The following is a 10,108-nucleotide window of genomic DNA, read 5'->3' as shown; positions in this document are numbered from 1 at the left end:
AGTGGCTCATGCCTGTAATCCCAGCACTTTAGGAGGCTGAGGTGTGCAGATCATGAGGTCAAGAGATTGAGTCCATCCTGGCCAACATGTTGAAACCTGTCTCTACTAAGAACACAAACATTAGCTGGCCGTGGTGGTTCGTGCCTGCGCTTGCCTGTAGTCCCAGCTACTCGGGAGGCTGAGGCAGAAGAATCGCTTGAACCCGGGAGGTGGAGGTCGTAGTGAGCTGAAATCGCACCACTGTACTCCAGTCTGGCAACAGAGCGAGACTCTGTCTCAAAATATATATATATATACACATATACATATACACACAAATAGATACATATATATACATATATACATACATATATATATATTGATCTTACACAGAAAGAATCAATTCTACTGTGTCCATGTATTAGTTATTTGTATTAGTACCAGATGTGAGGCAGTACAAATGCAAAGAAGGTACAAGGATCACATCTTCATGTAATTAACCTCCTGCCTGAAGACCTGACTTTGGGCTAGAAAAGAAAATCAGAAAGATTTATGACTTGATAGTATATTTTAGAGGGGTCTCATGCATCGGATAAGGACTGGACGAAATTACCTGCTGTAGTCTGGGCGTGGTGGCTCATGCCTGTTATCCTAGTACTTTGGGAGGCTGAGGTGGATCACTTGAAGTCAGGAGTTCAAAACCAGCTACTAAAAAATACAAAAATAGCCAGGCATGGTGGTAGGTGCCTGTAATTCCAGCTACCTGGGAGGCTGAGGCAGAAGAGTAACATGAACCTGGGAGGTGGAGGTTGCAGTGAGCCGAGATTGCGCCACTACACTCCAGCCTGGGCAACAGAGTAAGGCTCTGTCTCAAAATAAATAAATAAATAAAATTAAATGAACACAGCTGGGCATGGTGGCTCACACCTATAGCACTTTGGGAGGCTGGTGCAAGCGGATCACCTTAGGTGCGGAGTTTAAGACCAGCCTGGCCAACATGGTGTAAACCCATCTCTACTAAAAATACAAAAATTAGCCAGGCATGGTGGCAGTTGCCTGTAATCCCAGCTACTTGGAAGGCTGAGGCAAGAGAATCACTTGAATTGGGAGGCGGAAGTTGCAGTGAACCACTGCACTCCATCTTGGGCGACAGAGCAAGGCTCCATCTCTAAATAAATAAACAAACAAACACAAACTGCTATATTCTCATTGAACACATTGTTTCCATCTTCTATTTGTAAGTTATTTTAAGTCTTTCAATATTTAACATTAGTCTCTTCCCAAATATTTTTTTTTTGAGATGGAGTTTTGCTCTTGTTGCTCAGGCTGGAGTCCAATGGCGTGATCTGGACTTACCACAACCTCCGCCTCCCAGATTCAAGCAATCCTCCTGCCTCAGCCTCCCAAGTAGCTGGTATTACAGAAGCCTGCAACGTGCCCGGCTAATTCTATATTTTTAGTACAGATGGGTCTCTTCCATGTTGGTCAGGCTGGTTTCAAACTCCTGACCTCAGGTGATCCACCCACTGCAGCCTCCCAAAATGCTGGGATTACAGGGGTGAGCCACCGCATCCAGCCTCCCCAAATAGTTTTCTAAATCAGTAGCATTGGGACACATGTTCTCAGGGCCTCCTGAGACTGTCACAAGTCATGGAAAAAAAATTTTTTTTAATTAAAAATAGCTGGGCATGAGGGCTTACGCCTGAAATCCCAACGCTTAGGGAGCCAGAGTGGGGAGAAAAGCTTGAGCCCAGGAGTTTGAGACCAGCCTAGGCAACACAGCGAGACCTCATTCTCCACTAAAATAAAAAGATATAAAAAATAAAAACAGTAGCATTAATAATAATTTAGCTAGCTATTACCAAGAGGAAGAATGAATTCTGCTTATCAAGACAGCCAACACCTCAACAACTTTTAGCAATTCCTCAAGCTGATAGCAAGTATAAACAGTTGGCTTAGCTACAACAGAATGAATTGGTGTTTTAGTGTGAAGAATTTTAAAGCAAACCAAGTAATTGTATAAAATTTAAATTTTATGATCATGTCTGGACCTTTTTACACTTAACACAATGGAAATGTTCATATTCATTTTTTTCCCCCAAAGGAAAAATTTCTGAATCATCACTATGTTGCACAGTAGAATAGAAATATGAATTCTGGTACTTAGTCTAAAGAATGCAAATAACAGATAAGATTTAACTTCCAAAGTCTGAAGTCATCAACATGATTTTGTAGTACTCTATCTCAGGCTTTACCTAAAAATTCATTATTCAGATAAAGATAGCCCCCTAATCACATGTTTTTAAAAAGCCTCTGCCCCACCACAACTTCCTGAGATCTGTGAAGAAACTGCAGTCTTGTGATCAGACTCCATATAGTACTGGCAGTTTTGTAATCATAGGGAAAAAACGGTGACTGATTTTATGTGTCAATCAGTTGTAGTCTGCTGATCTGATTAGATGCCTTGACAAATGCCTGGTGGCGGTTGCAAATAACTGCCAAACATATAGGGATGATACAGTAGCCCACTGTTTTGGGATCAGCTCTTGTACAAGAGTAAAGGAACAAAAACATCTGTAAGTAAGGTACCAGAAAAATAATTGTCCACAGCCAAAAAGGCAAGGAGAGTAATCGAGCTTTCAAGGAGTGTGTCCATGTGGTTCCTTCAAGGGGTTCCTCAGGGTGCTGTTGAATGTGTTCCAATGCCAGCCTGTTGTAAGTCTCATTAATTTCAAAAACATAGTAAAATGCTGCTGCACTGGCTAACAGATACAATCCCACTCCAATCCATCCCATCCGCTGACGGAAGTTCATCATTCTCCATGCTCTGTGCCTTCAAATTAAAAAAAAAATACAATTAGGGTCTAGTAATGCTGTCATGGCAACTATTCCAAGTGTACTTGCTTTATCTCCAAGAATTCTAAAATATTCCACTAACACACTTAAGATTTAAAATAATTAAATGCAACACCTATTAAGAAATGTAAAACTTGCATGTTGTTTTATGTAATAGTTACAAGCAAGTAAAAAAAAAAACTGATTTCAGTATATATTGAGTTTTTTTTTTTTTTTTTTTTTTTTGAGAGTCTCGATCTGTTGCCCAGGCTGGAGTGCAGTGGCACGATCTCGGCTCACTGCAACCTCCATCTCCTGGGTTCAAGCAATTCTCCTACCTCATCCTCCCGAGTAGCTGGTATTACAGGTGCCCGCCCCCACGCCCAGCTAATTTTTGTAATTTTAGTAAAGACGGGGTTTCACCACGTTGGCCAGGCTGGTCTCAAACTCTTGACCTCAGGTGATTCTCCAGCCTCGGACTCCCAAAGTGCTGGGATTAAAGGCGTGAGCCACCGCCGAGTTCTGCTTCTTAATGGGAATCCCACAGAATAAACCACTGCATCCTACTTAAACAGGTTCAGAATACCCGCCCTCCAGAAACTGGAATTAAGCTAGTTTCCCACAGCACATTTCACTTTGACAGGTGAAATACTTTTATGGCTTAACAGTACTGCTTCAGACGTGAACACGGGGTGCTACAAGTCAAGACCCCAAGTTAAGACAATAACTCCTAAGCACTTACAATGGTCCCGAAAATCTTCCTGTTCCCACGGCAAGCGTTAAAGAATCATTCAGCTCTGAATAATCGGGTGGCTTTGGCATTTCAGAGAAAGCCACCATAAAAATAAATCCCCTGGGTCACCCGGCTCAGAGAGAGGTGAGCGCCGCCAGCCTGAAGCACCAGCTACTAGTGATTAAGAACGGCGTGACTGCGGCGGGTCACGCGCTGCCTGGTCCCTGTCGCCACCGCCGGGGCCCCACTCTGGGAACCCGACCGGGCCGGGAGGCGCCCCAGCCACCTGGGCCTCCCGGCGGCCGGCCCCGCCCCCTACAGAGCTGCAGCACCCGCACGCAGCGACCAGGGCTGTGCAGGGCGGCGCCAGGCCCCGGCCTTGCCGCCCTGCAGCGCCGCGAGTCCAGCGCCAGTCAGCGGCCGCCGGCAGAGCCTGCCTGCAAAGCTGAGATCCCGGATCTCACCTTCCTGTCCCGGGTGGCCAGCCCGCCCGCCGTCCCGGATACCGCCGCAGTCGGGGCTTCCGGCTCGGGCCGGAAGCGCACGCGCCCCGCCCCCAGAGGCCCGCCCCGCTCATGACGTCAGAGCGCCTCTGCCCGCCGCGCCGCTTCTCTGAGCGAGAACAAAGCGGCCGGAATCGGGGCTGGATCCCTGGCTCTGGCGTTGCAGGTGGTAGCGCGTCCCTTCAGGTTGTCAGTTGTCTGGGCCTGGCGACTCAGCGCTCCTCAGCTTTGCCCTCTGGTGCCCGCTCGCGACTGTCATCGCCTTATCACTCCTTGCTGCGGAGAGCATCGCAGGGACTTGGAGGATCGGCATCGGTCGCTTTGGCCCCCGAGTGTCCGTCCAAGCCGAGGGGAGCCCGCCCTCCCGCACCTTCTCTGGGCCTGGCCAAGCACCTTGCCCGCCGGCGCACGGACACGAGCACGGAGCACTAGATCACGGTGAGGGGAAGCGGGCCCGGAGCGGCCCTGTAGGCCCGACAACCGCTACGCAGTTGGGCTGGGAGAGGGGAGGGGGGCGCGCCGCAATGCGGCAGACATGGCGTCGCCGCGGGATGCAGGACGCTCGGGGCTCAAGGCCTGCACGTGTGCCCTGGACGTTGGCGCCTTTAGCTAACCTGTCTGCTCTGTCTTCCAGGCTGCTGGACCTCGCCACGTTGACGAGATTTCTCTGAGGTACCGCGGAGGATTACTTTGAATTCCGGTGGCTGCCTGTGGTCTGGAATATTTAGAACTTAAGTCTATCATTTCGGGCACCATGACTTTGAGGCTTTTAGAAGACTGGTGCAGGGGGATGGACATGAGCCCTCGGAAAGCGCTGTTGATTGCCGGCATCCCCGAGGGCTGCAGTGTGGCAGAAATCGAGGAGGCTCTGCAGGCTGGTTTAGCTCCCCTAGGGGAGTACAGACTGCTTGGAAGGATGTTCAGGAGGGATGAGAACTGCAAAGTAGCCCTAGTAGGGCTTGCTGCGGAGACTAGTCGTGCACTGGTCCCTAAGGAGATACCGGGAAAAGGGGGTATCTGGAGAGTGATCTTTAAGACCCCTGACCCAGATAATGATTTCCTAAGCAGATTAAATGAATTTTTAGAGGGAGAGGGCATGACAATGGATGAGTTGACCAGAGCTCTTAGATATGAAAATGGCTCCTTAGACCTAGGGCAGGGCATGATCCCAGAAATGTGGGCCCCTATGTTGGCACAGGCACTAAATGAGGCTCTTGAGCCTGCCCTGCAGTACTTCCACTATAAAAAGCTGAGCGTGTTCTCAGGCAGTGATTCTCCAGAACCGGAAGAAGAAGAATTTGAACCCTGGCTGTTTCATACTACTCAGATGTTAAATGTGTGGGAGGTGTCAGATACAGAGAAGAGAAGGCGAGTGCTAGAGAGCCTTCGAGGCCCAGCACTTGATGTTATTCGTGTCCTCAAGATAAACAATCCTTTAATTACTGTCGATGAATGTCTGCAGGCTCTTGAGCAGGTATTTGGGGTTACAGATAGTCCTAGAGAGTTGCATGACAAATTTCTAACCACTTACCAGAAGGAGGAAGAAAAGTTGTCGGATTATGTACTAAGGCTGGAGCCTTTATTACAGAAGCTGGTACAAAAAGGAGCAATCGAGAGAGATGCTGTGAATCAGGCCCGCCTAGACCAAGTCATTGCTGGGGCAGTCCACAGAACAGTTCGCAGAGAGCTTAATCTGCCAGAGGATGGCCCAGCCCCTAGTTTATTGCAGTTACTGGTACTAATAAAGGATTATGAAGCAGCTGAGGAGGAGGAGGCCCTTCTCCAGGCAGTATTAAACCGGCGTTTCACCTGAATCTCAGGGAATCATGAAGGGATATGACAATGAGCAGAGCATGAAAGTAGAACAGTCTGTATACTCTTGTGACACATTAAATCCCTACCTTGTGCTGCCAAGTTCCTCGTTTTTGTGCAGTTGTCAGTATAAGCCCTTTGTTATTTCTGTGCCTATTTAAGATCTAAAGGTGTCATTGACTAGGAAGGATGTAGTTCTACATTGCTATTTACCTATTTAAATTCATCCCTGTGAATATCTTGTTTGTTGTCGTTGAGACCGAGTCTTGCTCTGTCGCCCAGGCTGGAGTGCAGTGACGCGATCTTGACCCACTGCACCCTCCACCTCCCGGGTTTAAGTGATTCTCCTGCCCCAATCTCCCGAGCAGCTGGGACTACAGGTGTGTGCCACCACACCCAGCTAATTTTTGTATTTTCGGTAGAGACAGAGTTTCACCATGTTGGCCAGGCTGGTCTTGAACTCCTGACCTCAAGTGATCCACCTGCCTCGGCCTCCAAAAGTGCTGGGATTATAGGTGTGAGCCACCGTGCCTGGCCTCATCCCTGTGAATTTCTTATTGTACAAAAGTTCTTTAACTACCTGTGTACAGTGCTCTGAGGGGACAGACAAGGCTCAGGTGCATATGCTGATCAGATCTCATTGAACTGTCAGCTTGTTTGGTACCAAGTGCAGGTGTGCCATTTCACATGTGACCATGTTGGATCATTAACAATTTTTAGATATGTACTGACCTACATTTATGGTGAAGATTATGAGTGGAGGTTAAGATACTAAGTTATTATCTCTATGAATCAGAATTATTTTGATTCTGTACAAAAACAAAAGGCAGAATTGAATGCTGATTTAAGTTTGCAGTGACCATCTTTAACCACAGATTTCTGCTATGTGTTATCAAAATATCTAGTTCTGAGTATCATTTTAACAATTGTTATGAAATTATAGGTGTGAACTTCTAAAATAAAAGAATGCTAATAAAATGATTTTGTCTGTTTTGTTTATATCAGGGTTCCAAGAGAGATTTCATTTGAATAAAGAGTTCCCAAAGCATTAATCTACAAACCACTGAACCTACACAGACTTAGTTCCTTGGATTCTTTCCTCTTGGTGCTGAGGGGTAGGAAATTGTTTTCTTTTTTTTTTTTTTTTTTTTTTTTTTGAGACGGAGTCTCGCTCTTGTTACCCAGGCTGGAGTGCAATGGCGCGATCTCGGCTCACCGCAACCTCCGCCTCCTGGGTTCAGGCAATTCTCCTGCCTCAGCCTCCTGAGTAGCTGGGATTACAGGCACGCGCCACCGTGCCCAGCTAATTTTTTTTTTGTATTAATAGAGACGGAGTTTCACAATGTTGACCAGGATGGTCTCGATCTCTCGACCTCGTGATCCACCCGCCTCGGCCTCCCAAAGTGCTGGGATTACAGGCTTGAGCCACCGCGCCCGGCCAGGAAATTGTTTTCTAAGTGAGATTGCTGAGGGGACCTTCTGCTGAAGCAGTAAAACAATTGTATTACTGCTTCTACTGTAATATTAGCTGACACATGGACTCTGACTGGTTAGAAGGTGTAATTCTGATCTCTTTTCTATATGTGTAGTCATTTGGAGCATACAAGGCACTGTGACATGGGCCACTCACTTGCCCCTCAGTAGTGGGAAGCAGACATGGTGAGTTCATGCACAAACAAGTGTTAATATGTGTTGCACCTCTCCATATGTGAGGCACTGAGCTGAGGGCTTAAGACTGCGTCATTACATTTAGACTACAGTCCCTGCCCTGGAGGTCTATTCAGGGTGAGTGATGATAGCTGTGTTGAACACTAGATACCGAGTACCAATGAACACGTTTGGTCCCCTCACAAGCTCAGTCTTTTATTTTCCCCATTGTATGGACGAGACTGAGAAGCTAAGTAACTTGCCCAGGGTTTCACAACTAGTGAGTGGCAAGGCTCAGACACTTCCAGAGTTCTTGATCTTAATGTATTCTGTGCTGCCTTATTCAGAAACCTACTGTTTCCCCATTTTACAGATGAGAAGCTTCAGGATCAGAAAGATTCAATGCCAGGGGCAAGGGCTCATAGTCTGATTCCAGAAAGCCGTTCTTAAGGTGTTCTGATGTGTATCTGGTAAACACGATATAATTTTTATTTATGGAATCCTGTAAAATAAAATATACTCCCCTTAAATAGCTATGTTTCAACTGGGCGTGGTGGCTCACGCCTGTAATCCCAACAGTTTGGGAGGCCGAGGTAAGCGAATCACCTGAGGTCAGGAGTTTGAGACCAGCCTGGCCAACATGGTGAAACCCCGTCTCTCCGAAAAATACAAAAATTAGCTGGGCATGGTGGCGGGTGCCTGTAATCCCACCTACTTGGGGGGCTGAGGCAGAAGAATTGCTTGAGCCCAGGAGGTGGAGGTTGCAGTGAGCTGAGCTTGTGCCACTGCACTCCAGCCTAGGTGACAGGCGAGATTCCACCTCAAAAAGAAAAAAGAAAGGAAACCATCGCAGATCACAGACTAGAGACTAAGGATAGAGGTGGTGAACTAAATGTAATGTGTCCCAGAAGGGATCTTGGAACAGATAAAGGGCAGGAGTGGAAGAGTGGGATCCAAGTATAGTGAGGAAGTCAGAGCCAACAGTAATGTGCCAATGTTAGTTTCCTGGAGAAGCCAAATGTACCATGGAAATGTGAAGTAACAATGGGGGAAAGTAGGTGAGAATACAGGCGCTCTCTGCACTCTTTGTAACTTATCTGTAAGACTAAAACTGCTATAAATAAACAAAATGTTCATTGAAATACATACATATCTTGGGTTCCTAGATGTTTCAGCAAAAAGAGTAAAAAATAAAATTTAAAAAAGAAGGGCTGGGTGTGGTGGCTTACACCTATAATCCCAGCACTTAGGTAGGCTGGGGCAGGTGGATCGTTTGAGCCCAGGAGTTCAAGGCTGGCCAGGCCAACACAGTGAAACCCCGTCTCTACAAAACCACACGTGATGGTGCATTTTTGTGGTCCCAACTACTTGGGAGGCTGAGGTGAGAGGAGCTCTTGAGGTGGGAAGTCGAGGCTGCAGTGAGCCAAGATCGCGCCACTGCACTCCATCCAGCCTGAGCGACAGAGCAAGACCCTGTTTCAAAAAAATAAATTTAAAAAAATTCCATGTAGATATATACACACATATGGACAGATGCATGCTAATAACAAATGACCTGGGATGCCAACCAGTAAAATAAGTCGTTTCATTCATTGAAACACCACTAGGTGGCAGTTAGCACAAAGGGCAGGCCCCAGCCAAGCCAAAGCAGGGAAAGGGATTCTTATGTAAACAGGGTCATATCTAACCCTGGACAACTAGAACATTACTCAAGCTTTTATGCAGAAAAATATTTTTCAGTACTCAGTCCAGGACAATGACTTCTCTCCAAGGTCCATGACACTTCTAGAATTTTCTAATTCACCGGTAAGAGAGGCCTGGCCTCAGCAAATGGATTGATCCCAGTCTGTTTAAGTGAGAACATTCTTTGTGATTCCACTTCACTCTCGGGTACAGCTTCTCTAAACACTGGAAACCAGATCAACTTCTGGAAGTCACTTATTTTATTTTTATTTGTTTATTTTTATTTTTATTTTTTGAGATGGAGTTTCGCTCTTGTTACCCAGGCTGGAGTGCAATGGCGTGATCTCGGCTCACCGCAACCTCCGCCTCCTCGGTTCAAGCAATTCTCCTGCCTCAGCCTCCCGAGTAGCTGGGACTACAGGCGTGCGCCACCATGCCCTGTATTTTTTAGTAGAGACGGGGTTTCACCTTGTTGACCAGGATGGTCTCAATCTCTTGACCTCATGATCCACCTGCCTCGGCCTCCCAAAGTGCTGGGATTATAGGCATGAGCCACCGTGCCCCCCCCCCCCCGAAAGTCACTTATTTTAAAGACAATGAAACTGAGGTTCAAAACACTACGGAGCTATAGTGGGTTCCCACAGGCTCTCCTTCCGCCATGACCAGCCAGCCTCACTCAGCTTTTAGAGGTGTCAGATTTTTGTTTTGTTTTTTTGAGACCAAGTCTTACTCTGTCACCCAGGCTGGAATGCAGTAGCGCAATCTCGGCTCACTGCAACCTCCGACTCCTGGGTTCAAGCAATTCTCCTGCCTCAGCCTCCCAAGTAGCTGGGATTACAGGTACCCGCCATCATTCCTGGCTAATTTTTGTATTTCTGTAGAGACAAGTTTTCACCATGTTGGCCAGACTGGTCCT

At 47.0% G+C, this 10,108-nt stretch overlaps 2 protein-coding genes across 3 annotated transcripts; one reads left to right on the top strand and one right to left on the bottom strand.

The window, feature by feature from the left end:
• Positions 1 to 1,991: 1,991 nt before the first annotated feature.
• On the bottom strand, positions 1,992 to 4,062 carry LYSET (lysosomal enzyme trafficking factor). Of its 2 annotated transcripts, none has more exons than XM_064375181.1 (2): positions 4,012 to 4,062; positions 1,992 to 2,812 (listed from the first exon to the last, which is right to left on the bottom strand). In XM_064375181.1, the coding sequence occupies exon 2, from the start codon at positions 2,794 to 2,796 to the stop codon at positions 2,401 to 2,403; it is 396 nt and encodes a 131-aa protein (XP_064231251.1). In that variant the 5' UTR covers positions 2,797 to 2,812; positions 4,012 to 4,062; the 3' UTR covers positions 1,992 to 2,400. The 2 variants fall into 2 exon arrangements, with proteins under 2 accessions (XP_064231251.1, XP_012308570.1); XM_012453147.2 differs by lacking the exon at positions 4,012 to 4,062 and adding an exon at positions 3,557 to 3,731.
• Positions 4,063 to 4,150: 88 nt separating this feature from the next.
• MOAP1 (modulator of apoptosis 1) lies at positions 4,151 to 6,843 on the top strand. The gene is made up of 2 exons (XM_012453146.2): positions 4,151 to 4,488; positions 4,685 to 6,843. The coding sequence occupies exon 2, from the start codon at positions 4,805 to 4,807 to the stop codon at positions 5,861 to 5,863; it is 1,059 nt and encodes a 352-aa protein (XP_012308569.1). The 5' UTR covers positions 4,151 to 4,488; positions 4,685 to 4,804; the 3' UTR covers positions 5,864 to 6,843.
• The last annotated feature ends 3,265 nt before the right edge of the window (positions 6,844 to 10,108 follow it).

This window comes from Aotus nancymaae, unplaced genomic scaffold (assembly GCF_030222135.1).
Source record: "Aotus nancymaae isolate 86718 unplaced genomic scaffold, 86718_ANA_hifiasm-v0.15.2.pri h1tg000011l, whole genome shotgun sequence".
NCBI classification, from domain to species: Eukaryota; Metazoa; Chordata; class Mammalia; order Primates; family Aotidae; genus Aotus; species Aotus nancymaae.
The sequence above is the reverse complement of the archived record's forward strand: the minus strand, read 5'-3'. Positions and strand labels throughout refer to the sequence as shown.